General features: G+C 53.6%; 1 protein-coding gene across 4 annotated transcripts; it reads left to right on the top strand.

Annotated features, from left to right (window-relative positions):
- Positions 1 to 27,810, top strand: PLCB2 (phospholipase C beta 2). 4 transcript variants are annotated; one of them, XM_066277112.1, is made up of 31 exons: positions 5 to 339; positions 5,729 to 5,806; positions 6,417 to 6,485; positions 7,098 to 7,238; positions 7,374 to 7,453; positions 7,546 to 7,599; positions 7,705 to 7,780; positions 12,937 to 13,037; positions 13,187 to 13,353; positions 13,464 to 13,610; positions 13,781 to 13,938; positions 14,193 to 14,275; positions 14,526 to 14,610; positions 15,121 to 15,277; positions 15,420 to 15,529; positions 15,652 to 15,748; positions 16,720 to 16,804; positions 16,926 to 17,050; positions 17,913 to 18,067; positions 19,005 to 19,169; positions 19,770 to 19,869; positions 20,415 to 20,519; positions 20,686 to 20,780; positions 20,919 to 20,994; positions 21,420 to 21,681; positions 21,767 to 21,932; positions 22,043 to 22,119; positions 22,210 to 22,305; positions 22,814 to 22,871; positions 23,568 to 23,654; positions 23,993 to 27,810. In XM_066277112.1, the coding sequence occupies exons 1-31, from the start codon at positions 256 to 258 to the stop codon at positions 24,194 to 24,196; spliced, it is 3,543 nt and encodes a 1,180-aa protein (XP_066133209.1). In that variant the 5' UTR covers positions 5 to 255; the 3' UTR covers positions 24,197 to 27,810. The 4 variants fall into 4 exon arrangements, with proteins under 4 accessions (XP_066133212.1, XP_066133209.1, XP_066133210.1 ...); XM_066277113.1 differs by having other exon boundaries at positions 21,423 to 21,681; XM_066277114.1 differs by having other exon boundaries at positions 5 to 291.
- Positions 27,811 to 27,831: the final 21 nt, after the last annotated feature.

The following is a 27,831-nucleotide window of genomic DNA, read 5'->3' on the forward strand; positions in this document are numbered from 1 at the left end:
CCCCAGGCAAAAGCAGTAACCACAGTCTCCCACTACAGACAGGTGGGAGGAGGCTGATTTAAAAGGCAGCTGAACCTCTGCCTGAGCACTTAGCTCTGCACCCAGCCACTGCCACCCTTGGGCTGTAGGAGCACCCAGATTTCCGGATCAGCTCAGAGCGGGTATCATGTGAGCCCAGCTTGGCTCTTCTCTTGCTCGCCCTCCTCCTACCCGCCTCTGCCTGTCCAGCTTCTCCAAAGAGGAACACTTGGCACCATGTCTCTGCTCAGCCCTGTCCTGCAGCCGCCCAAGGTGAAGGCTTATCTGAGCCAAGGGGAACGCTTCATCAAATGGGACGATGTGAGTGGGGCAGGGGCTGCTGGGGCACCAGGGCAGTGGAGCGAGCTCTGCCAGGGTGGGTGGGTTGGTTTATGTCTCTCAGGACTCAGGCGCCTGTGTGGCTTGGCCAGGCAGCTGACACAACTGCCCAGATAAACAAACCTAGCAGTGAGGACATGTGCTCCAAACATATGTTCCTGGGCTGCCGGGGCTAAGGTTCTGTATCTGGATGTAAGAAGCCAGTGAGCTGCCTGGGCGGAAGTTGCTCTGGGTCTCGGTCTGTCTTTCCTCAATGCCCTCAAGACGAACAGGGTTTGCTACTCCTGGTCCCAGCCTTGGTAAGAGGAAAGTGGGCCCCAGAGCTGCGGCAGGGCCAGAAGCAGAGGTGAACCAGGTCCCTACTCAGCACAGATGTTCTACTCCTGCTCCATGAAAATGGCCACACTGGAGTTGTTCACCCCTTCCCACCTGAACCTGGCCCATCCCAAGGAAACTCTGCTCTCCCCTGAGCTGCTGTGGGGTAGCCACAAAAGGCCCCTGGACTCCAAGTGAAAACTGGAGGCTTCTGTCCCTGGGCCATGGGAGGGAACAGATCGACTTCTGCTTCTGCTGGCTGCTCTCAGCCTGGCTCCCTGACGCCTGCCTATCTGCAGGTAAAGAAGAAGGCGCTGCTTTGCCCTGCTCTGTCCCCACTGTGTCTGCTCCATCCCAGACTGGGGCCTGCTTCCCAGCCCCTGTCAGCCCAGACACCTAGGGCCAGGGATCCTCTTGGGTAGGCGAGGAGAACAGCATGGGGATCCTTCCTCAGGGAGGGGAGGTTGTTGGGCTGGCTCTGTGTGAGAGTCGAGTGGCTGGTCCCAGGAAGGGAGCATGAAGACTGGGGGGAGGGTGCATAGGGGGGTGAAGGAGAGGGCCCGTAGGGTTGGCTAGTCCTCCTTATAGGTGAGATGAGGGAACTCTGGGTCTGTGAGTGAAGGCAGCCTGGGGCTCTCAGCCTTTCAAGGTTGGGCTAGGCTGAGTGATCTGGTTGCATGACTATTGGGAGGAGGCTGTGGCTAGACACTCTGCTTCCCTAGGAGTGTGTGGCCGATGTGGCATGGTAGTAGCATGTTTCAGGAGCCGGTGGGATGAAGGAAGTGGCTCAGAATGAAAAGTGAAGTGGCCTCTCTCAGTTCTCCTGGGAAGTGTGTGTAACCTGACTGGAAAGAGGGTCATTAGGGGTAGGACATGTTTGTGGCTTCTCAGCAAGCTGGCACGTGGGAACCTGGCTGTCCCACTCCCCTCCTCAAGTTAGGACATGGCATGGTCCTTGATCTTGACTTCCACATGCAGGAACCTCCCAAGTTTGGTCACAGGGCACATGGACCTATGAACCAGGGCTCTGCTCTCAGACTACATTGAATCCAATTGGCAGATGACTTGGGTATGTAATGCCATCTTAAATAAGCACAATGCACAGGATGTAATCAACTCCCAACTTAATTTTGTCTCCCATGCCCCTTTACAATGTTTTTGTTTTTTTGTTTTTTACAGAGGCAGAGATAGACAGGGACAGACAGACAGGAACGGAGAGAGATGAGAAGTATCAATCATCAGTTTCTCGTTGCGCATTGCAACTTCTTAGTTGTTCATTGATTGCTTTCTCACATGTGCCTTGACCGTGGGCCTTCAGCAGACCGAGTAACCCCCTGCTGGAGCCAGGGGCCTTGGGTCCAAGCTGGTGAGCTCTTTGCTCAAGCCAGATGAGCCCGCACTCAAGCTGGCGACCTCAGGGTCTCGAACCTGGGTCCTTCTGCATCCCAGTCCGACGCTCTATCCACTGCGCCACCACCTGGTCAGGCTACAATGTTTTTGTTTTGAGGAGCTCTCTTCCTGCCCATGGAAGGAAACTGAGCCAGTCACAGACAATCCATTTGCTCTCAGGGAATACAACCCCTTCTTCTTCTTTTTCTTCTCCTCCCCCAATTTATTGAGAGGAGAGGCGGCAGAGACAGAGTCCTGCATGTGCCTTGTCTGGAATCCACCTGGCAAGCACCTGAGGCAGAGGCCTTGGAGCCATCCTCAGTGCCTAGGGCCAACTTGCTCCAATTGAGCCATGGCTATAGGAGAGGAGGGGAAGAGGGAGAGAGAAAGAGAGAGAGAGAGAGAGAAGTGAGAGGAGGACAGGTGGAGAAGCAGATGGGCATTTCTCCTGTGTGCCCTGACTGGGAATTGAACTCAGGACATCCACATGCTGAGTGATACTCTACCACTGAGCCAATTGGCCAGGGCCAGGGAATACAATCTTATAGTCACGTTTCCTTACAAAGCCCAGTCTTATATCAGGAACTAGTTATAATTCAAAAATCCAATCTTCATTTAGAACAGTGGTTCTCAACCTGTGGGTCGTGGCCCCCACCGGGGTCGCGACCCACAGGTTGAGAACCACTGATTTAGAATCACCTCTTCTGCCTTTCTCCCTCTAGGAATGGTTTTAAATGGGCTGCAGGCCCTCTGATGGGATTCCCTGCTCCTCCTTCAAACCCTGATAGAGATGGGGTACAAGGAGGGAGGTGAGAAAGGGGTTTCAAAGGGCTTCATTCAACAAGTATTATCATCAACTGGCTCATGCTCCCTGAGCCTGCAGAATGTTTAGGTTTATTCTTTCTCTGGTGCACATTTTTTTTTTTGTTTTGTATTTTTCCAAAGCTAGAAACGGGGAGAGATAGACAGACTCCGCATGTGCCCGACCGGGATCCACCCAGCACGCCCACCAGGGGGCGACGCTCTGCCCGCCAGGGGGCGATGCTCTGCCCCTCCGGGGCATCGCTCTGCCGCGACCAGAGCCACTCTAGCGCCTGGGGCAGAGGCCAAGGAGCCATCCCCAGCACCTGGGCCATCTTTGCTCCAATGGAGCCTCGGCTGCGGGAGGGGAAGAGAGAGACAGAGAGGAAGGAGAGGGGGAGGGGTGGAGAAGCAGATGGGCGCTTCTCCTGTGTGCCCTGGTCGGGAATCGAACCTGGGACTCCTGCACGCCAGGCCGACAGGGACTCTACCACTGAGCCAACCGGCCAGGGCCTCTCTGGTGCACATTTTTGAGGATTCTTGGGAGACCGTCCCCACCCTGAACTGGAGATCTCTTCTTGCTTAGGGTCCTCTTGCTATCTGTATTTCAGGAGGTCACTTGCAATGACTTCTTCAGTCTTCCGAATCCAGTTACCACCTGCAGCTTTCTGTAGCATTGGCCTCTCTCCCACAGGCCTACTCTGGACCCCAGCGAATGTGCACATGTGCTTTGCTCCAACAGACTCTGGTGTCAGGCTCTTCTAGCAACCAGTCTCTGCCTCCAACAGTCATCTGGTCTGTCACCAACTTGGTGTCCTGGGCAGGAATCACACCCTAGTCTGTTATGTCCCACAGTAGCAGGGGTGACAATAGCTCTCCAAGTGCAGTTGAACCCCTCACTAGGCTTAAGACGAGGGGTCACACACCCCGAATTCTCCGTTGGAGAGGGAAGGGATTGGAGCTCACCGCACAAGATTAGCCTCCTCACGAAGCGTTCTCTTTCTCCAGTCCTTAACTGCCGGATCTGAGGACCTTGTTTTGTATGTACCCTTTCCTTTGTAAATGCTGCATTTGCTTTGGTTTGATGTGCAGAAACTACCATGTCTAGTTTTAATAAGATTTTTAAAAAGAAACATTTTATTTACTGATTTTATGGCGGGGTGGGGGGCTAATGAGAAGTATCAATTCATAGTTGTCTCACAGTAGCTATTCATGAGTTGCTTATCATATGTGGCTTGACCGGGGAAGCCCAGTGTTTCAAACAGGTGGCCTCAGTGTTCCAGGTCAACACTCTATACTCTATCTAGTATTCCTCCACATGCCAGGGGAACTAGCATGTCTTGTTAGAAATTTCAATTTTGTTATTTTTTAAATTTTTATTTATTCATTTTAGAGAGGGGAGAGACAGAGAGAAATAGGTAGATGGGGGGGTGAGAGAAGGGAGGAGGAGCAGGAAGCACCAACTCCCATATGTGCCTTGACCAAGCAAGCCCAGGGTTTTGAACCGGTGGCCTCAGCATTCCAGGTCGATGCTTTATCCACTGCGCCACCACAGGCCGGGCTCTCAACTTGAATACCTTGTTATATACGCATACAAATACCATTACAATCAGAAGTAGCCTGTGTGCTCTGTGAGCTGAACAGGAATTTAGAAACGAATTCATTCATCATTCGCTTGCTTCTTTAGCAAACCTGGGGCACCAGGCTGGCTCATGGTCTAGGACAGGCTTGTTTCCTGGGAGTCAACAAGTCCCTGGGGATTTCCTGGATGGGCTTCTAGGTCTGAGAACAAGCCCCCCCCCCCCCAGTATGTTTCGGAAAAGGCTTTTCAGAAGAGGTGAGGCTTGTGCTGGTCCTTAAATGTGTTTCAGGCAGGGGAGGGTGGGTGCTTAGGCTTGGTGGTGAAAACGTCCTTGGTGTGTTTGGGTCAGTTAGATAGGTGGGATTGGGGGGCTGTTCATGGAGGGGAGGAGGGGGCAGGTGGGAAGCTAGCTTTCAGCTGGATTTGGTAGGAGGGCCTTAGATACAGGCACAGGAGTTGGGTTCTCAGCTGTCACTGTGTTAAGCAATCCTAGAGGTAGTATGGACCCTTAGGAGAGACATTCTGTCCTTTGGCTGAGCTGTGGTTCTTAAAAAGAGGGTGAGGTGGGGGCTATGACCTTGTTTGGGGTCTAGAGGGAGAACCTCTTTGGGGTTTAGAGGGGAAACCCTCTTCTCTTCCTGCACGAACCAGCACGGCTAGTAATTCCAGGTCCTGAGTGGGAACGGCGTGGAATTAAGAAAGTAGGCTTAAAGTAAAAGGATGGGCTCGAGAGGGCTCTGCAAATGCTGATGGCAAGAACAGAGCATGCTCCACACCTGCTTCTTGCTTTATTTATAGGGCAAAGTGAGGCCATTAGCAAATCAGAGATCTCTGATCACATTTCCAAGGCAACCCAAGAACTTTACCAAGTGCAGAAAACCCCACCATACATAACATCTTAACTTCACAAAACAAAGGATAAAAGAAACTTGCCTCCAGTCTTTTCGGGGGACATGAGGAATAGGTTGATTATAAACAATCCAGCAGCACAGCTTAACAGCCTTTAGCAACTTCACAGAACAAGTGAGGTGAGGGGTTGGGCAGACTGTCAGCTTGCTGCCAGTTCCCCACACCTCTGTCCCCCAAAAGTCTAAACTCCCAAAACCCTGTTGGCTTTTCAGTCCCCAACATTTTCTAGAAATGCCATCTCCAATCCTCTATCCCTCCCCTCCCTTGGTCCAAAGCTTTTAAGGCTAATACACAAAACTTAGCTCTGGAGAACAAAGGGCCAGGGAAGCTTGGCCTGAAGTCTCGGAGCAGGGCGCTGACTCTTTCTCTCCACAGGAAACAACAATAGCCTCCCCGGTTATCCTCCGTGTGGACCCCAAGGGCTATTACTTATATTGGACATATCAGAGTAAGGTGAGGCAGCCCCTACCTACAGTGGCCCTGAGCTCCTGCTAATGGAGTCAAAGCAGCCTCTTGGTGATGCAGAGAATGCCAGGGACTGTAGAATGATCGGGAAGGGTGGCTCTGGGGGATCTTCTGTGAGCAGGGGCTGTTTGCTTTGAGAGGGAAGATGCAGTCACTCCAATCGTGGTTGCCTTGGGCCTAGATGCTCCAGCCTTAACATCCCATGGAGGGAGAAAGAGAGCAAGGAAGACTGATTCTCTCTGCCTGCGCTTCCAGGTGTACTTGAGGGCTCAGAGAGATCAGAGAAGGGCCTCAGCACCCAGGCAGAAGGAAGTCAGGGAGACTCTTGAGAGAGTTCATGATGGTGGAGGTGAGGCTGTGGGCTACGGGTCTCCAAGTAACTCAAGTGGTCAGGGAAGGAATAAACAGAGGAAAGGAGGAGGATCTTCATGAATAGGGAGGACCTGGTTGCTTGAAAGGGAAGGCTGGGGCCCAGGCGACCCCTCACGGTCTTGGCATCTAGAGAAGGCAGTTGTTCGAGACATGAAGGGATGTGGAAGCTCCCTCCTCCCCACTTTATGTCCACATCCTTTCTTTGTTCTCATCGGGCCCCTTCCAGGAGATGGAGTTTCTGGATATCACCAGCATCCGGGACACCCGCTTTGGGAAGTTTGCCAAGATCCCCAAGGTAGGTGGGCCCAGTATAGCTCAGGCTCAGCATGGTGACCAGCTCCACAGCGCTGGCGCAAGAGTCCGTGAGAAGTGAGGAAAGGTTTCTGGGCGGGGCAGCAGGGCCTCCCCCCACCGCAGCCAACGAAAGGGCTTGGCTGCTTCTGGGCTTGCCAGGCTCTGGTAAGTCAGCAGAGATGTCTCAAGGCCAGTTCCTGCCCCTCAGTCACCCAGGCTGTCTGGGAGGTGTTGCTCGCACACACACCCCTTACCCCTGACTGGTTTGCCTATATTTGCCTAATGCTCCTAGAAAGATTGGAAGAAGGGATTGGTGGGAACAAGATTCCCTTGGAACAGGAGCTAAGAACCTATCTGCAAATGAAAAATAACAAACAAAATACACAGGCCTCCCAGACCCCAGGGCCTTGGTTAATCTCTTCCTGTGGGTGTCTCCCTCTCAGCCCCAACTCTTGAAGTCAGAGATAGGGAAATGCTAAGGCCTGTGGCTCCTAAGATGGGAGTGGGATTCTACCCCAGTGGGCTGTTATCCCCCTGCTCAGGTGGCTGAGGGGGAGGTACAGGGAGAACTGCAGTGGGCAGAGATGTACCTAACCAGCCGCCATTGCTGCAGAGCCAGAAGCTCCGGGATGTCTTCAACATGGACTTTCCCGACAACAACTTCCTGCTGAAGACACTCACGGTGGTGTCTGGACCCGACATGGTGGACCTCTCCTTCCACAACTTTGTCTCCTACAAAGAGAATGTGGGCAAGGTGCATTGGGGTCACCTGGCCTGGGACATTAGCCCTGGCGTAGCCTGCACTTCCTGAGAGACAGGCCTGGGCCTTGGGGTGGTGCGGATACCTTCGAGGTCAGGGGCCTGACTGCCGTGCTCTGGGGTCCTGCAGGACTGGGCTAAAGATGTGCTGGCCCTGGTCAAGCACCCACTGACAGCCAACGCTGCCCGTACCACCTTCCTGGACAAGATGTAAGTGCCTGCCTGCCTGCCGGCCTGGCCTTGGAACGTGGGGCCAAGTGTGCCAGCCCCAGGGCCTGACAGGTTGCTTTCTGCCCCACCAGCCTAGTGAAGCTCAAGATGCAGCTCAACCCTGAAGGGAAGATTCCTGTGAAGAAGTGAGTCTCCCTATTCTGTCCCCATACATCCCCACAGCTCCCCAGAGCCTGCCTTCTCTAGGCCCGACTCCTCTCTTTGCCTCCTGCCTTTCTCTGCTCCTTTAGTTTTTTCCAGATGTTTCCTGCTGACCGCAAGCGAGTAGAAGCTGCCCTCAGTGCTTGCCACCTCCCCAAAGGCAAAGTGAGTGGTTCCGCCTCCCCACCCCACCCCACTATTCTCCTTGTCACCTGAGCTGGCTCTGCCCAGAGGACAGCTTGGCCAGGCCTAGGCCTGGTGGGAGTTGGAGAGGACAAGAACGATAGCACAGTCCTAGTAAACAACCCCAAAGCCAGCTAACCCTAGAGCCACTGGTTTCTGATAAATAGAGACAGAAGCGGGTAAGGGGAGTGAGGTCCCCAGCTTCAGAGCAAGTTGGTCTCCTGACCTGGGTAGTGTGGAAGGCACAGGGTGGTGTTCAGGACAAGCAGCAGAGGTGGGAGCATTCCCTTTCCAGCCTTGGAATGGAAATGGAGATGAATGTTTGCAGCCTGGAGGAGTGAGATAACGTCAGCTCAGCCAGGACAGAGGCAGTCCGAGGGATCTGAAAGCTGCCGGAAGGGACTGCAGGGTGTGGGAGAGGCACAGAATCAAGGGTGGAAGCTGCCAGGACACAGAATCTAGCTCAATACAGAAAAATGTTTCCCCCTTTCTTTTCTTTAATTTGTCTTCTTTTTTTTTTCTTTTTTGCAAAAGAGAGAGAGAGAGACAGGAAAGGAGAGAGATGAGAGGCATCAACTCGTAGTTACAGCACTTGAGTTGTTCATTGATTGCTTCTCATATGTGCCTTGGGGGGGAGGGGTCCAGCCAAGCCAGTGACCTCTTGCTCAAACTAGTGACCTTGGCCTAAAGCCAGCGACCTTGGGCTTCAAGCCAGCAACCATGGGGTCATGCCTCTGATCCCACGCTCAAGCTGGTGAGCCTGTGCTCAAGCCGGATGAGCCTGTGCTCAAGCCAGAGACTTCAGAGTTTCAAACCTGGGACCTCAGTGTCCCAGGTCAACGTTTTATCCACTGTGCTACCACCAGCCAGGCTCCCCTTTCTTTTTAGTTAAGTAATTAATTTTTTATTACAAATTGTACCCAGGTGTATTATGTAATACACTCAAGAGGTGTATTAGGCCTGACCTGTGGTGGCACAGTGGATAAAGCATTGACCTGGAATGCTGAGGTCGCCGGTTCAAAATCCTGGGCTTGGCCCTGGCTGGTTGGCTCAGCGGTAGAGCGTCGGCCTAGTGTGTGGAGGACCCGGGTTCGATTCCTGGCCAGGGCACACAGGAGAAGCGCCCATTTGCTTCTCCACCCCTCCACCGCGCTTTCCTCTCTGTCTCTCTCTTCCCCTCCCGCAGCCAAGGCTCCATTGGAGCAAAGATGGCCCGGGCGCTGGGGATGGCTCTGTGGCCTCTGCCTCAGGCGCTAGAGTGGCTCTGGTCGCAACATGGCGACGCCCAGGATGGGCAGAGTGTTGCCCCTGGTGGGCGTGCCGGTGGATCCCGGTCGGGCGCATGCGGGAGTCTGACTGTCTCTCCCTGTTTCCAGCTTCAGAAAAATGGAAAAAAAACAAAACAAAAAATCCCTGGGCTTGCCTGGTCAAGGCACATATGGGAGTTGATGCTTCCTGATCCTTCCCCCTTCTCTCTCTGTCTCTGTCTCTCTTCTCTAAAATGAATAAATAAAAATAATTAAAAAAAAAAGAGGTGTATTATGTAAATTACAAAAAAGGAGCCCTCTGGACAGATGCAGACCTGAGGCAAGGTTCACGCCTGGCCAGGGGAGTAGATCTCAGCCCCTGGACCCCCTTGGCCATGCCTTTATACAGGACACCACCTGCACCCCATGGAGTCTTTTCTACTGGGAAGAATTTGGAACACTGTAATTAAACTAAGACCTCACTGATCACTTGTCCCCATGAGTCCCAGGGAGAATACTTCCCCCACAATCACAGTGTTATGGAGCTGGTGACCCGTACATGCAGTCAGCCACAGGAGATGCGAGCATAGGGTGGAGAGGGGCTGGGAATGGGCTCCTCCTGCCAAAGACCCCCCAGCCAGCACGACAAGCTGAGGTCAGCACACATCGTCCTCCTTTTCTCCGGCCTCTTCGCCTCCCACCTGGGCTAAATCCTCCTAATTTGTCACCTCTGCTTGTGTCCCAGTAGGGGCCACTGGCCTATCTTTGCTTAAGCTGATGGGTCCAAGATCCCATCTTAGGGAGATCAGTGTAGCTCTCCAGTTCCAAACTAAGACTAACATTGACCTTCCAGAATGTTCCTGGACAATATTTGATGGGTGTTTCTAGGATGAAATGAAAAGACACAGAATGTCTGAATGCTACTAATCTACTTTCTGTTTCTATTTCTGTAGATTTGCCTATTCTGGACATTTCCTGTAAATGCAGTCATACAACATGTGATCTTTGATGTCAGGCTTTATTCACTTAACATAATGTTCCCGAGGTTCATCCATGTTGGAGCATGTATCAGTACTTCATTCCTTTCTATGGCTGAATAATGTTCCATTGTATGGATATATCGCATTTTGCTTATTCAAGCATCAGTTGATGAATATTTGGGTAGTTTCCATTTTTTGGCTACTATGAATAATGTTACTGTGAACGTTCATGTACATAATTTTGTCTGGACATATGTTTACAATTCTCTTGGTTACATACTTAGCAGTGTAAGTATTGGATCCTACAATAACTCTATATTTAACATTTTGAGGATCTGCCGAAGTGTTTTTCAAAGTGACTACCCATTTTAAGGTCCCATCAGCATTGTATAAGGATTCCAATTGCTCTATAGCTTCATTAACACTTGTTTTTGTCTTTTTTTCCTTTAATTTTAGTCATCCTAGTAAGAGTGAAGTGACATCTTATTGTGGTTTTTTTTTTTAATATTTTATTTTTTGAGAAAGAGAGAGAGTGAGAGAGACAGGAAGGGTGAGAAGCATCAACTTGTAGTTGCTTTCCCTTTGGCTGTGCACTGAGCTTCTCCTATGTTCCTTGACTTGACTGGGGCTGACAGTCAGTGTCCCCTTGTTCAAGCCAATGACCTTGGGATTTTCATGCCAGTGACCTTTGGGCTCAAGCTGATGGGCTTTGGGATCGTGTGGATGATTCCCTCCCACCCTCCACCTCCTACCCCCACCCCCCACCTCCTATCCCCCACCCCCTACCCCCTGCTATAGCCAGGGACCCAGTGCTGACTCACTGGGTCCGCACTCAGAGCCAGTCATTTCTGGGCTTTGAACCTGCGACCTCACGGGTCGACACTTTATCCATGGCACCTCCAACCACTGGTCAGATTCTCATTGTGGTTTTGATTCACATTTCCCTAGTCACTAATGGTATTGAACGTCTTTCCATATACTTATTAGTCATTTGAATATCTTCTTTGGAGAATTAGCTATTCAAATCCATTGCCCATCTTTCAATTAGGTTATTTGTATTTTACTGTTGAATTGTTCCTTCCTGGATATCTGATTTGCAAATACAGGGTGGGGCAAAAGTAGGCTAACAGTTGTTCTTATGGAAAATAATGTAATTGACCCTGACTGGATAACTTGGTTGGTTAGAGCATCAGCCCGAAGCACAGAGATTGCCAGTTGATCCCTGGTTAGGGCAGATGCAGGAATGGATCAATGTTCCTGCCTCTCTCTCTCTTCCTCTCCCTCTAAAATCAATAAAAAAATAAACGTTAAGAGAAGAAAATGGCCTGACCAGGTGGTGGTGCAGTGGATAGAGCGTCAGACTAGGATATAGAGGACCCAGGTTCGAAACCCCGAGGTCACCAGGTTGAGCGCGGGCTCATCTGGTTTGAGCAAGGCTCACCAGCTTGGACTCAAGGTCACTGGCTTGAGAAAGGGGTCATTCGGTCTGCTGAAGGCCCACGGTCAAGGCACATATGAGAAAGCAATCAATGAACAACTAAGGTGCCACAACAAAGAATTGATGCTTCTCATCTCTCTCCCTTTCTGTCTGTCCCTAATTATCCTTCTCTCTGAAAAGAAAAAGAAAGAAAGGAAAAAAAAAAAAGAAAATAATACAATAATTAATAAATAGTAATACAAGAATAAACTGTAGCCTGACCAGGCGGTGGCGCAGTGGATAGAGAGTCAGACTGGGATGCAGACGACCCAAGTTCAAGACCCCGAGGTCGCCAGCTTGAGCACGGACTCATCTGGTTTAAGCAAAAGCTTACCAGCTTGAACCCAAGGTCGCTGGCTCCAGCAAGGGGTTACTCAGTCTGCTGAAGGCCCACGGTCAAGGCACATATGAGAAAGCAATCAATGAACAACTAAGGTGTTGCAACACGCAATGAAAAACTAATGATTGATGCTTCTCATCTCTCTCTGTTCCTGTCTGTCTGTCCCTGTCTATCCCTCTCTCTGACTCATTCTCTGTCTCTGTAAAAAAAAAAAAAAAAAAAAAAAAGAATAAACTGTAAACCTACTATTGTCCCACCCTGTATTTTCTCCCATTCTGTGGATTGTCTTTTCACCTTTTAAAAAACATTTTTATTTATTAACTTTTAGAAAGAGAGGGAGGGAGAGAGACAGAGGCAGAGAGAGAGAAAGAGAGAGAGGGAGAGAGAAATCGATTTGTTGTTCCACTTATTCATGATGTTATGGTTGATTCTTGTACGTGCCCTGACTGGGGATCGACCCTTCAACAGTGGCATGTTGGAATGACACTCTAACCAACTAAGCTACTCAGCCAGGGCTCTTTTCATCTTTTTGATAGTGTCCTTCAAAGCGCAAAAGTGTTTAATTTTGATGAAGTTCAATTTATCTTTTTTTGTTGTTGTTCTTGTGCTTTTTGGTGTCTCTAGCTAATATTGTTGACTTGTCCATATCTCCTCCCCTCAAGCCTGTCAGTTTCTACTTTATGTATATATCGGGGCTCTGTTGTTGATTGCATTATTTATATTCAAATTGTTTCTTTTTGAAAAATTTCCCCCCACTTCAAGGAAAGCTAGCGCACTACTCCGGCAAGCAGCACCACTTACTTCTGACCTCTTTCCTCCTTGCTCCACTCATTCTTAGTTCCAATCCTGTGTCAGCCAAGAAACTACCCAGTATCCAAATTCAGGGGCAAAGCAGAGCAGCCGAGCAGCCCCTCTGCTCAGCAACCAGGGCCTTGAAAAGTGGGTGCTTAGCATGTCCTGAATGTCCTCTGTCTGTCCTCAGCGCTCCTGCTGACCAGGCCCCCTTGTCTAGGGCTGGGCCTAGTTCGTGGTTCTTAGTGCTGAGGAGGGGCAGAAGTGATCAGGTGACTCTCTGTCCTCCCCACCTCCTCCAGAATGACGCCATCAATCCTGAGGACTTCCCAGAATCTGTGTACAAGAGTTTCCTCATGAACCTCTGCCCTCGGCCAGAAATAGATGAGATCTTTACCACCTAGTGAGCTTCTTGAGCTGGGCTGGGCGTGGGGGAAGGGTGGTGGCTAGAATCCCCACTTGCTATGCTGACAGGAAGCTTTGCTGGGCAAGGGGCTGTCCGGGCTCCCAGCCTAGGGGATATAAACCTGTGTTCTTCTCTCTGGCTTGCAGTCATGCCAAGGCCAAACCCTACATGACCAAGGAGCATTTGACCAAATTCATCAACCAGAAACAGAGGGACTCCCGCCTCAACTCCTTACTGTTCCCGCCTGCACGGCCCAACCAGGTGCAGGGCCTCATCGACAAGTATGAGCCTAGTGGCATCAACGTGCAGCGGGGTGAGGATCAGTGGAAGCCCTCCCCGCCCCCTCCCGCCCCCCCCCCCCCATGGGCTTGTCCTGCTCTGGCAACTGGGCTGTGGCCCTGATAGTTATCTCCTGCACCCCAGGCCAGCTGTCACCCGAGGGTATGGTGTGGTTTCTCTGTGGCCCGGAGAACAGCATGCTGGCCCAGGACAAGCTGTTGCTTCACCATGACATGACACAGCCACTCAACCATTACTACATCAACTCCTCACACAACACCTACCTGACAGGTGGGCCCTGGCCACCTCATTGCTGACTTCTCCTTTCATGGGGGCTTCTTCTATTCCCTGAATTCCTCACAGGGTTGCCCATGGGGTACCAACTGTAGAAACCATGCTAGAGTGGGGGCGGGGAGAGGCCGTGAGTGAAGCCCTCGCCCTTCCCCCTCGCTCTGGCACAGCCGGCCAGTTCTCAGGCCTTTCCTCCGCTGAGATGTACCGCCAGGTACTGCTGGCTGGCTGCCGCTGTGTGGAGCTGGACTGCTGGAAGGGCAGGCTCCCCGAGGAGGAGCCGATCATCACCCATGGCTTTACCATGACCACAGACATCTATTTCAAGGTAAGACCTAGAGTGTGGAGGCTGATGGTAGAGGCACTAAGGAAGTACCTGGTCCCCATGCTTTCCGGGGATAGGTGGCATGAAGCAGGAGAAACAGCTGGGAGGCCTCGGACCATCGTGGGTCTAAGAGGGATCAGAGGAGGCAGAGGTCCAACAGTGATTCTCCAGTTTCATGCGTATGTTGAAACTGGGTAAAGGGAAAGGGTGCCATTGGAGGAAGGGAAGCCTGGAGCACCGAGTCCTCTTTCCTTCAGGAAGCAATTGAGGCCATCGCAGAAAGTGCCTTTAAAACCTCCCCCTATCCTGTCATCCTGTCATTTGAAAACCACGTGGACTCGTGAGTATCCAGGCCCATCAGCTCTATCCTCTAGCCTGTCCCAATCTCCTGCTTGCATGGCCCTCCCCCAGCTATCCCCAGCCTCTACCGTGCCTTCCACACCATCTCCTCCAGTCTCCAGGCTCTCCTGCCTGTGGGCTCTTTGCCTCCCTAACCCGCCATGCTCCTGGTGACCCGGATCAGGGGCCCACAAGGACGGCCAAGAGGAGGGTGGTATTGCTGAACTCCACCCCACTTCCGCTCCCTGCAGACCCCGTCAACAGGCCAAGATGGCCGAGTACTGCCGGACGATGTTTGGCGATATGTTGCTCACAGAGCCCCTGGAAAAGTTTCCGGTGGGTGGGCTTCACTGTGGGGCGTCTGGGCTTGGAGACCCCTGGTGGGGGCCAGCCTAGGCATGTGTTGGGCACTGTGCTGGGCTTCAGGGGTACGTTAGTGACAAGGATGCAGTCCCAGCCCTCAGTCTGCTTGCCCTCTCGTGGGAGACAGACAAAGACCCTGGAGGACAGCCAGAGGCTGCTATGGGAGACCTCCACAGCGGGAAGTCCTGACCTGGTCTAGGGGGTCAGAGAAGGCTTCCCTAGAAAGCGATGGCTAAGCTGAAGCCTCAGGGAGATATTGGATTTATCGGAAAAGGAGTTCAAGACAGATAGAATAGGTGAGAGAGACATCACTGAGGAACTGGGGTGAGTTGGGCCAGTCAGAGGTTTAACACATGAGGGGGAGTGGGCAGAGGCAAGGCTGGGGAAGGAGCAGGGGCAGATGGAGCACAGCTCGGTGTGAAGGAACTTACGCGACACCCTGAAGGTGAAGAGATGGTGCTAACACTCTCTCCTCTCCCACAGCTGAAGCCAGGCACCCCCCTGCCCAGCCCTGAGGATCTCCGTGGCAAGATCCTCATCAAGAATAAAAAGAACCAGTTTTCTGGCCCAGCATCCCCTAGCAAGGAGCCAGGTGGGGAGACTGAGGGCAGCTTCCCGCCCAATGCCCCTGTGGACACAGGTGAGTCAGCCTGGGAGGAGTGGGGCTGAGGGAGCATCTGGAATGGGGGAGAGGGGCTGGGCCAGAGGGGACGTGCTGGGGAGCCAGCCGGGTGTGGAGGTCCCCCCCACATCCCCTGTGCTGACGGAGCTGTGTGTGGCAGTGTGCACTGGTGAGGAAGGGGCTGAGCTGGAGGAGGAGGTGGTGGAAGAGGAGGAGGAAGAGTCAGGAACCCTGGATGAAGAGGAGATAAAGAAGATGCAGTCAGATGAGGTGTGTGGAGACAGCCTGGAAGCCCTCTGTCATCTCCACTGTAGAGCCCTCCCAGCCAGGTGTGGGGTCATGCCCCTGGGCTCTGTGCTGTTCTAGTCTCCACCCTCCTCTCTCTTCTGTAGGGCACAGCGGGCCTGGAGGTGACAGCTTACGAGGAGATGTCCAGTCTAGTTAACTACATCCAGCCCACCAAGTTCATCTCCTTTGAGTTCTCTGCCCGTGAGTTAGCATGGCATAGTGATTCACTGGAGGTCCAGCTAGGTTCAGAAGGCCCTCAGGAAGCGTGTCCTGACACCAGGCAGTTTGACGGGTGGGGAGAAGCGGAAAGGGTCCTCCCCCTTCCTTGGACTGGAACCCTGTCTATAAATATGCATCAGAGGAGTCAGGCAAAGGGCTTTTTTAAGTGGCAGTGGCTCCCATGTCCCAGAACAGTGCTGAGGAATTTGGCACCAAGCAGGATGCTCTGGAGTATGTCAGTGGCAGGCAGGGCGTTTATGACAGGCCACTTCAGTGGGGCTGGCCTGGGACTCCTGCAGCCTCCTGCAGGTTCGGTTTCCTAAGCTCAGAAACCCCAGGCCCAAAGTCAGGGAACTCCTGGGAGGGGGTAGGAGGCAGAGAAAGCAGCCAGTGCACACCTATTCCTTGTACCCTTCACTGTCTGTGCACACCATGTCGTATTATTCATCTTCCCTGGACACACTCACGGTGCCTTCTCTCCCCCTCTGTGTGTGTCCCCAACGTCATCACCTTTCTGTATACACTTGTACACAGTGTATAGCTCTGTAACTTTGTCTCCTCACCCCCGAACCCACAACCTGCGTCCCTACCTGTGCTCACCCATGGTGTGTAGCACCGTCGGTGTGTACCTCTCACCACCCCCCACCTGCCCTTTGTGTATAAACCCTGCTCATTCAGCATGCTCCTGACTCCCTGGGCCCAACCTAGCAGGTTCCCCACACCCTCCAGGATTGTGACATCCTTGTGCATATCCCCTGCGCACGCCCTTTGCCCCCAGGACACACTGTTACCTGCACCCTGGGTCCCCTCCCCCGACTCTGAACCTTCAAGCGTCAGTGGAAACACTGGGTTAGACACATTTCTGAACTGGAGGCAGCTGCACCAAAGGGGAGGTAGTCCTGAGAGACTACCTCAGCCGGACATGAACTCCCCCTCCTCTCTCCCTCACACAGAGAAGAACCGAAGTTATGTCATCTCCTCTTTCACGGAGCTCAAGGCTTTTGACCTGCTCTCCAAGGCTGCAGTGAAGTTTGTGGAGTATCCTTGAGGCCTCAGTTGCCAGGGTCCCTGGTTGGGTGAAGGGATGGGACAGGGCTTGAAGGGTGCTGTTGGGTACTCCAGGCGCAGCCTCAGGCTGGCTTCCTATACTCTGGGGCAGCTACAACAAGCGCCAGATGAGTCGCATTTACCCCAAGGGCACTCGCATGGACTCCTCCAACTACATGCCCCAGATGTTCTGGAATACTGGTTGCCAGATGGTCGCCCTCAACTTTCAGACAATGGGTGAGGGCACTTCCAGGACCTTAAGAACCTACCCCTGCCCCTCCCACCTTCACCCCTTTCCTGGGGGTGGGGGGGGGTGTCTTTAGAACAGACTGCATATCCAGATGTTTGTGTAGGCTCAGGGAGCGCATGCAAATGTGTGTTTGGGGTAGCAGAGCATTGGCTCATGCCAATATGACAGCACATATATGAGTGTATGTGAAGATGCCAGAGTGTCGGCCTGGGGTCCTGGCTGCTTTCTGAGTGGGTATGTGGGAACACCTGCTCCACTGTCCTCAACTCCTACTGTGAGCCTGAGGTCTGGTTATGGCTTTGGTTCTGCTGACTCCAGGTTGTGGGTCATTCCTGAGAGAAGAGACACCGTAAGAAACCAGGCTGAGACATGAGAAACCTTGATGCTCACGGTCTGTTCAACCTCCCTATTCACAAGACAGGAGAAAGACTGGGGAACACGGAAATAGAGAATGAGTGCAGACACAGGGTCACACTTTTCTTTCTCTTTTTGTGTGTGTGACAGAGACAGAGAGAGACAGACAGACAGACAGATAGGGCCATACAGACAGGAAGGGAGAAAGATGAGAAGCATCAATTCTTCATTGCGGCACCTTAGTTGTTCATTGATTGCTTTCTTATATGTGCCTTGACGGGGGCTACAGCAGACCGAGTGACCCCTTGATCATGCCAGTGACCTTGGACTCAAGCTGGTGAGCCTTGCTCAAACCAGATGAGCCCATGCTCAAGCTGGCGACGTTGGGGTTTCAAACCTGGGCCCTCCATGTCCCAGTCTGACGTTCTATCCACTGCACCACTGCCTGGTCAGGCAAGGTCACACTTTTCTCACCAAATGCTCTTGTACCCGTAGACCTGCCCATGCAGCAGAACATGGCACTATTTGAGTTCAATGGACAGAGCGGCTATCTCCTCAAGCATGAGTTCCTGCGTCGGCCAGACAAGCAGTTCAACCCCTTCTCGGTGGACGGCATTGATGTGGTGGTAGCTACCACCCTTTCTATTAAGGCAAGGCCTTCAGGTGGACAGCGGCCAGGAGGACTGATATCTTTTTTTTTTTTTGGTATTTTTCTGGAGCCGGAAACAGGGAGAGACAGTCAGACAGACTCCCACATGCGCCTGACCGGGATCCACCCGGCATGCCCACCAGGGGCAACGCTCTGCCCACCAGGGGGCGATGCTCTGCCCCTCCAGGGCGTCGCTTTGCCGAGACCAGAGCCACTCTAGCGCCTGGGGCAGAGGCCAAGGAGCCAACCCCAGCGCCCGGGCCATCTTTGCTCCAATGGAGCCTTGGCTGCGGGAGGGGAAGAGAGACAAAGAGGGGGTGAGGGTGGAGAAGCAAATGGGCGCTTCTCCTATGTGCCCTGGCCGGGAATTGAACCCGGGTTCCCCGCACACCAGGCCAACGCTCTACCGCTGAGCCAACCAGCCAGGGCCAGGACTGATATCTTGAGAAGAAAGAAACAGGAGCCCCGTTCCTCCACTCCCAACCCCCTCTCCTGATATCCTGAAAACTTCAGTCCCAGCCAGTTTGTGGAGTAGCAAGTTGCCTTGGAAACTGCCTCCGCCTCAGCCCCAGAGGCTGCTTCTTGGTCCCCATGGAAACCAAGGGGAAGGGCTGAGGCTGGGTTGGGGGAGGGGAGAAGAGTGGGCAGAGTGGGGCACCAGGAGCTCCAGGCCCAGGGAGAGAGCCCTGGTCCTTCTTTGCCTGGGACAGGAGGTGGGGAGGCCCACACCTCTTCCCTGAATCCAGGAAACACCCTAGTTACCAGAGCTTAGTTGTAACCCCTGAGCCACACAGCCTCTACTCAGTGGCCAGAGCTGAGTGGGGCTCTTCACAGCACCCAAGAATGGAAGCATCAGCTAGGGAAACTAGGGGCCCCAGGTTCTGGGGGATCGCCTGGGGGGGGCCTGATGCTGGCCTCCCACCGGCCTCCACCTCCAGGTAATCTCTGGGCAGTTCCTGTCAGAACGCAGTGTGCGCACTTATGTGGAAGTAGAGTTGTTTGGCCTTCCTGGGGATCCCAAGAGGCGCTATCGCACCAAGCTGTCACCCAGTACCAACTCCATCAATCCTGTCTGGAATGAGGAGCCTTTTGTCTTTGAGAAGGTGAGGGGCTAGGGCAGGCTGGGGGCTGGGCTCTGAGCAGTGTAAGGGCCCTTGCTGGTTGTTGACCTCTACTTACAGAAAAGAGAAAATACGTAAAGGGAGTTCCTTGATCATCCTCTTCTCCGCACCCCTCACTTAGTGCCCTCCTGAATTTCGGGTCCAGAAAGCAAGTTTACTGAAACGTAGTTTGTGGGCAGGTTGTATGTGTATGTGCACATTTGTACATGGCTATGTATGCACATGCATGTTCATGTTAGAATCAGAGGCAGAAATGTGAACTCCTAGACCAGGGTGCAAGGTCCCATAGGGTTATAGTGGGTCTCTTGCCCTCAGTGAATACTTGTTGACAAAGCTGTCACAGGCTGTCTGCACCAGGGTCTCTGGAGCCCTGGGCTGCATATTCAGCCCTTCTCACCCATGTGGACCAGCCATGACTTGAGCTGTGAGGATATCTATGTGTGTGGCTTAGACTGTGCCCTCTGTCCTCAGCAAATCTGGTCATACCTGCCATGTTATCACACTGATCCTAGACTTCTGAAACCAGAAAGGGAGTCGGTTTGGCCACCCTCTCCAGCTTGTCTCGTCCTGAACTCTCCCCAGATCTTGATGCCTGAGCTGGCCTCCCTCAGGGTGGCTGTTTTGGAGGAAGGCAACAAGTTTCTTGGACACCGTATCATCCCCATCAATGCCCTGAATTCTGGTAAGGACATTTTTCTTTGCTGTTCCCAGCAGGTCTGAGACCAAGGACAGCATCAGGTGCCTGTACAGAGGGTGGGGCAACTTCAGGGAGGTGACCCTGAAACTTTACCGAATTTTTTCATATTATCAGCCCTAAAGAGTAGAACAGGAATAGAAATAGTACCTCTCCAGGAAACTGAGAAAGGTGGGGACTCTGGCCATCGAAACAGAATGCCTGTAATTTTCTGAAACCACTAGGGCAGTTTCCCAAGTACTGCAGCTGACACTTATCGGACACTTAAAATGCTTTGAGGACTTGTATTTTCACTTAATCCACACAGTAGCCACAGGAGGTAGACACTATTATCCCAATTTCACAAATGAGGAAAGTCTCAGAGATTTAAAGTAACCTGCCCAAGGCCACACACCCAGGAAGGTGCAGAACCAGACTTGGGCCCTGGCTTCTCTGACTCTAAAGCCAGACACCTTGAGTGCTGGGCTGCTGGCATGCAGTGCTGGGCACCAACGGGCTCTGCTCACTGCCCCCTCCCCCGTCACGCTCCACAGGGTACCATCATCTGTGCCTGCACAGCGAGAGCAACATGCCCCTCACCATGCCTGCACTCTTTGTCTTCCTGGAGATGAAGGACTATGTACCTGACACCTTGACAGGTTAGGATACCCATAGAGTGCTGGGAGCCTGGGGCTGTCCATTTCCCCTCCCCCTTCCTCAAGGCAGCCTCCAGAGTGGGGCAGAACAGGGTGTCCTTGGGTAGGTGAGGATTGTGGAGGCTTCCAGGTACTCTATACCAGGCCTGTGATGCCCCTGTGCACCCAGATCTCACTCTAGCCCTCGCCAATCCCATCAAGTTCTTCAGTGCCCATGATCAGAAGTCTGTGAAGCTCAAGGAAGCCATGGGAGGCCAGCTGGAGGTCTGTGTTGCTGGGTCCGTTGCCAGGGGCCCCGGGAGCTTTGCTCTTTCTGTGGGAAGATGAGGGAGGGGGCAGGGTCCAGGGCTCAGGGAGAGAGGGCTGTTGGAGCTATCTTCCTAACCTGCTTTCCCTACCCAGAAGCCTTTGTTTCCTGGGAGTCCAGCAGCCAGGCAGGTCAATGGGGCAACTGGCCCAACCAGCAATGGCTCAGCAGGTATGTACTGCGGGGGTCTTCCCACCTGCTGGGAAGGGTCCTGCCTTCTCTGTCTGCATTCCAGCCTAACTAAGGGCAGATCTTTACATAACTAAGACTTTAGCTGTGGCGGTGGGGGGAGGGCGGGGGACGGGATAGCTCGGTTGGTTAGATCCATGGTCAGGGCACATACAGGAACAGTTTGATATTTCTGTCTCTGTCTACCTTCCACTCTCTCTAAAATCAATAAATAAATTGAAACGGGAAAGAAAAAAAAAAAACCCAACCCTAAGACTGTGACCTGGGGAAGGCAACACTGTCTGAAACCTCAGCGCTGAGAAAGTGCATGGCAGGGGCCCCACGCGGGCATCCACGGGGGGCGGGGAGGAGCGGAGCTCAGCCAGGGGGTCCCCGGCACCTGTCAGCCCGTGCTGTGGCTCTTGCAGCAGCCGGGGCTGGACGCCTCCCCCAGGTGCCCGCAGAGCCGCAGACCGCCAGCCTGGAGGAGCTGAAGGAGCTGAAGGGGGTCGTGAAGCTGCGGCGCCGGCACGAGAAAGAGCTGCGGGAGCTGGAGCAGCGCGGCGCGCGGCGGAGTGAGGAGCTGCTGCAGCGGGGCGCCGCGCAGCTGGCGGAGTTCGGGCCGCCCGGCGCCGCGGGCGCCTGCGGGGGCCGCAGGCTCTGCCCGGGGAAGGGCTCCCGCAAGAAAAGGTAAGGGCAGTGGGGACGTCCTGGCCTCCAGGGCGCGGGTGCAAGCGGCTGAGGGCTCAGGACCTGATCCATGTGGGCTCCGCAGGACCCTGCTCAGCGAGGAGACCGCCGGGACCACGCAGGGTGAGGGCCTCGAGGGCGCGGACACGCGCGTGCACGAGCTGAGGGACAGGCTGGAGCTGGAGCTTCTGCGGCAAGGCGAGGAGCAGTACGCGAGCATCTTGAAGCGCAAGGAGCAGCACGTGGCCGAGGTGCTGGTGGGGGAGGGGAGAGCTGCAACCCAACCAAACCCACACCCTCTGCACAACAAAGGGCTTCACACTATGCCCATCCGCTAAACTTGTCTTCCCTCTCCCTGCAGCAAATCGCTAAAATGATAGAGCTGGCCAGAGCGAAGCAGGCTACAGAGCTTAAGACCCTCAAGGAGACCTCAGAGAGGTATGACTTCTTCCCTCCCACTCCTGGCTCTCACTTCCCAAGAGGGCTCAGACCCCTACAAACATCTCCCTGATCCCTGTCTCTCTACAGTGATACCAAAGAGATGAAGAAAAAGCTAGAGGCCAAAAGGCTAGAGCGAATCCAGGCCATGATCAAGGTCACTACTGACAAGATGGCCCAACAGAGGTGAGTGCTGGAAGAGAGGCCCAAGACTCCAACTCCGAGCCTAGTGCTAAGCAGGAACCTCTCCAGATGGGAAGGGGCCTCCCTACAAGTGGGTCCTGACTCACTTCCCAGAGATGTGACTATTCTCTGCCTCTTGAAAGTTAATCTTCTTCTGTCACCTCTGATTAGAGAGTGACCTCCTTATGCAAAACTCTTTGACCAGAAAGGAGAATATAAGGGAAAATCAAGCACACAAAGAGTGAGGCGACACCTTGGGGCAGCAGCTTCTCACCTGAGCTTTCCCATGCACACCTTGAAGGACAAATTAGTGAGGTAGCCCTTCCTTCAGAGGCTCCCTGGGACTGCTAGTGGCCCCTCAAATCCTCCTTGGGTCCCCATATCACCCCTCTGACTGGTTCCTGCCCCTATTGCATAGTCCTCATTTGGCCTCCACCCTGAGGAATCTTCATCTCACTGAGCTCTTCCCAGGGGCCTCCTGCCCTCTCTGAAATTCTGATTACCCCAACAGGTTGAAGAGAGAGATTAACAACTCCCACATCCAGGAGGTGGTACAGGTCATCAACCAGGTATGTAATGCTGAGTTACACAGACACACACACGCACACACACACACACACACACACACGCATGGGCACGCTTGCTCTCCATAGGAGAGAAAGGGTGGCCTCAGGCCTTTACTTTGCCCTTAGGAGATGTACTGTCCAGAGTGAACCATGCAGCTAGGGGAGGCAGGAGGCAGTGCAGGGCATGGGGAGCCCCTAGGCCAGTCTGAGGATCTGATATTGCTGTGGAGATTGGGGTACCAGCCTAAAGGGGCTTATTATTGTCCAGCTGCCCTGTATGGAAACAAAATGGGCTAACCAGCTGGGTGAGGATGGGATTGGGCTGGGTGGGTGAGAGGGAGTGAGGAGTGCTTCCTGGGGTTCCAAGGAATAGGAAGAGGAAGGAAAGCCCTGTTGAGAATGGACCTAAAGCTCCCCTGAGTATTAACAACAGTAACAGAACTAGCAGCTACTGAGTCGTGACCTGTGCCAGACACTAAGCCAAGTGCTTCACATGAACTGTCTGATATAAACCTTTATAATGCAATGAGACAGGTAGTTATCCTCATTTTACAAAATAAGAAAAAAATATAAAAAGACTGTTTTAAGGTTAAGGAATTTACCCTAAGTCTTATAGCTGGATAACTGGGACTGTAGCTGGGAGCCAACCAGATTGCCTGTCCATGCTGTCCTGATCCCCTGCCTCTCACTCCCACCCAGATGACAGAAAGCCTGGAGAGGCATCAGGAGAAGCTGGAGGAGAAGCAGGCAGCCTGCCTGGAACAGATCCGGGAGATGGAAAAGCAGGTGACCCCTGGCCCCAGTAGAGCTGGCCTGGCTCCAGAGTGTAACGGAGATCTGCTCTAGGGAGCTTCTCGTCAGGAGGGGGGGGGCACCCCTTACTAGTGGGTCACAGGCTCCAGTCCCATGGTACCCTAGGGCCCTTTCACACGGGGCAGCTCTGCAGATCTCTCTGCATGGTTGGAACCCCCTCTCCTGAGAGGCTCCCTGATGGGCTCCCACCTCCCACCCCCATCCTGGAAGCTTTGAAAATACTGGGCATCTCCTTGTCCCATTGTCCAGGATAGGGAGAGTGGGCAGGTAGGCCCTCCTGAGCCAGGCTGTGACCTTTGCTGTCTCCGCAGTTCCAGCAGGAGGCGCTGACAGAGTATGAGGCCAGGATGAAGGGCCTGGAGGCTGCGGTGAAGGAGTCAGTAAGGACCTGCCTCGGAGCCTGCTTCCCCTCTGAGGTTGAGGACAAGCCTGAGAGGCCCTGTGGGGCTTCCAGGGAGCTGTGTGAGCCAGACCCACTTACGGCCAAGGCAGACAGCCAGGAGAGCTTCCTCTGACCTTCCCATCCAGTTGGGACATTCTGCAAGGAAATTTCCCCTTCTCTCGGATGGGGCTGCATCCCCCCAGGAAGAAGGCCTCAGCAGCCCGAGCACTATGAGGCTGTGGGAAGCTGGGGTTCCCTTGGAGCCTGGAGTCCCCTCCTCAACAGCCAGACTACAGGAGTAGACAGGGACCAGATACTATCAGGGCAGGGGCTCGTCTGAGGCCTAGAGGTCCTCTCTAAGTTGATTTCCTGCTCTTCATCCTTCTCCTCCTTGAACTAGTGTCACATTAGGGCAAAAGAATGTGGACTGGGAGGCAGGAAATGAGGTCCTAGGCTCACTCTGCCTTTCCTAGTCTGCAACTGGTGGCTTCCCACTCTGGAATTAGTTTCCTCACCTGGAGTGTTAGGCCTGGCTGCCCGCAGCTCCACTCTAGCACCTGTAGTTCAAGCAGAACCCTTTCTGCCATAAGGCTGACAGCTCACTCAGGCCTGCCCTGATGGGCCTCTTTATCGGCTCCCTGACACAGAGCCTGGCGCTACCTCCAAGCTCCCTGGAGCTGCCCCCATCAGCTGCCCCCAGCATCCCAGGCTGAGGCCCCCTCCCCGGCTGTCTGCCTGTGGGGGTGGGAGGCTGACATGACAACGCTGCCCCTGCTGTCTGGCTGTAAGGCGGCCGGAGAGAGCTGAGGCTGTGGCTGTGGCTGCGGCTGCGGCTGCGGCTGGTGGTGAAGGAGAAGGACGGCCTTTTGGGCACTCTCCCATCCAGAACATGGCTCACCCCTTTCCCTAGGCTTGGGGTGATATTTCTTAGCATGTACCCCAACCCAAGCTGACTGACAAGGTCAGCATTGTTTTCTCTCCTGACTTTATGATGTTTATTTATTTTTCTCCTTTTCACTCCTACTAAAGGATCCTATCCCGATATCACTTGCCTAAGTCTGACTAAGAAATGAGTTGGAGGGGAGTAGAATGCCCCAAGATGAAGCAGGCTGGGGAAAACCCTTGGGAGCTGCACCCTGCGATGAGGTGCCCTTCCGAGCCCAGGGGACTGGCCCTGCCTCTAGGCTTAAGGAGATTCACTCCCCCCTCTGCCAGCCCTGCCACAAGCACTGAAAAATGATGTCACCCCTCTTCTCCATCCCCACCAGATACGGCCCTTCCTTGTCTCCACCCTCAGGGCTGGGTCAGAAGAGCCTAAGCACAGGTGCCAGCCCCACTCTTGGGGAGTTGCAAACCTTCAGGCCACCTGCATGTGTTTAAGCACATTTACAGTGGTCAGATTCTCGAGCTCCTGTGGCAGTTATGGCTGTAGAGGGGCCTGTGGGCAGCCATTTACCACACTTATGGTGTCCTCCCAAATCCCAAACGCTGACAGGCACTGGCTTGGGAGAAGCAAGGTAGGCATTCATTGATTCTGGGGAAAGATTTTCCTATTAGAGAGCTATAGCAAATGCCATTAGCCATAAGCATCTGTGCCTTCAGAAGATAAACAGAACCCCCCATCCCTCTGGGGGCCTGACCTCTGGGATTCTATCAGTCCCTGGCTAAGGGCCTGCTCATTCCCAGGAGTAAGGCCTGTCATTTATCAGCCTGTGTACATAGTGGATACAGCCAAGTGTAGTGCCCTGTCTAGCCTTCCAGCTAGGCACTCAGCTGCCCCATCTGTCCCCCAGTCCAGGGGCAGAACCCAGGCCTAGAGTAACTCCCTGACCCAGGCATGGCGGCATAAGCCAGAGCCACCACCAAATAGCCCCCTGGGCAGCCCATGACTGTTCAGGAGGTGGGGCTGCTTTCCCCTCCTTCCAAACCAGGCGTGGCAGTCTCTGGGTCCCGATGTGGAGCTGGGAAGCCCAGGAATAGGGAAGAAGACATAGTCCTGCTTCCTGAGGGCCCTCGGCATGGCGAGCTAGGGGCTTCCAGACCCAGGCACCCACCGCTCTGTTTTCTGTTCTCTTAGGAAAGGGCAAAGTGCCCCTGGGAAAATGGCATAGTCTCTGGGCCCTGGGAATGAATTCCCGGCATCAGGGGATGTGCAGAGGAAGAGCGGCCCTCCCTCAGGGCGCTGGGCAGGTGCACTGCCCCTGGGTTCCGATCCTGCTGTGTTTCTGTGGGGCTGGGGGCAAGGCTCCCTGTTTCATTGCCATGCCTCAGTTTCAGAAGGGTCCTATGCCTTTCTGAATCCCACTGCTGATTCAGACGCCAGAGTCCCCTGTTGACTCACCCTCCCCCTGCCCCTCCCCCCTACACCCCCCAATCTCACCAGATCTCCCAGCTGCGTGCCACCAAGCCCAACCCTGCTGAGCTGGTGCCATGTGACAGGGTGAGGGGGTTGGTGACATTTGAGGAAGAAAGAAGGGACCTGTGGGGGTGGGGGCAGCTGCAGACAGAATGATAGACTGCTGACCTGAGCCACCTTATGCCTTCCTGCTGAAGCCCTCTTGCCAGCCTGGGGCCTGCAGGGTAGAGGCTCAGGTGGGAGGGGAAGGGAGAGTGGAGTGCCTGCCTGCCCCCTGCCTGCCTCGGCTCTATCTCCTGTCAGCCTTCAGCTCCCTAAGCGACAGTTTCTAATTTGGGCTATTGGTGCCTCTGTGCTCTGCAGCAAAGTCTCAGCTTTTTTTTCAGCTTTGCTATTTCTTTTCTCTTCAGAACATACTGAGCCCACAGGGAAGTCAGAGCAAAGGCTCCAGGGCCTGAGACCTGGCACCCCTGACCTCCTCCCCATTCCACCACAGGCCTGGCCCGATTGGCATGGCCAGCTGGGGCAGATGGAGCCAGCTACTCCTTCCAAAGAGCACCCAGCACGGGCTCACTGACAGGCCAGGGGGAGGCCCTGGAGGGCCCCTTCTTTAGCTCCTCTTCTTCCGGGGAACTGTCTCCATCCTCTACAGGGAACAGAGACATCAATGAGGCAGAGTTGTCTCAGGGAGCCTCAGGGAAGAGGGGACATGGCTCTTTAGGACCAACAAGGTGCCTAGTCTGTGTTCCTGCTGCTGCTCTCCTCCATTTGGGGAGTGTCGCTGCCTGGTTATAGGGTAGCCTGCCACACACACTCCAGGGGCACCCTCTCCTCTGACTCTAAACACGAAGAAAGAAGGGGAAAAGCAATTTTCTTCACAGAGGAGAAAGGGAAATTGAGTCACGAAGTGAAGAAAAGCCTTTCTTCCGCTATCTGAGTAAAAAGGGAAGGCATTCCCTGTCGGTATGGGGGTTAGAGAGTTTATATCCACTCCTGGATAACATCCAGGAGAAGCCCCCAAGTCTGGGGGGCGGGATTGGGCTTTCTGCGTGCTGAATAATTGTGTAGATCTTTTCCTGACACTCTGTAGCAAGCTCTTGCATGAAGCAGGCAGGGCGGTATTATCAGCTTCATTTTGCAGGTGGGAATATGCAGGCCTGGAGACACACTACTAATAAATGCCTTCAAGCTGGGACTTAATTCTGATGCCAAATGCTGTTCCCATTCTGTGACACTATGGGAGAAAACTGGCAGAGCCCTGCACAGAGGGATTTTAAAATGCTTAAAGAAAAAAGAGGGGGCTTGACCTGTGGTGGCGCAGTGGATAAAAGCTTCAACCTGGAACGCTGAGGTCGCTGGTTCAAAACCCTGGGCACATATGGAGTTGATGCTTCCTGCTCCTTCTCCCTTCT

The sequence above is a fragment of the Saccopteryx bilineata genome, chromosome 4 (genome assembly GCF_036850765.1).
Source record: "Saccopteryx bilineata isolate mSacBil1 chromosome 4, mSacBil1_pri_phased_curated, whole genome shotgun sequence".
Classification (NCBI taxonomy): Eukaryota; Metazoa; Chordata; class Mammalia; order Chiroptera; family Emballonuridae; genus Saccopteryx; species Saccopteryx bilineata.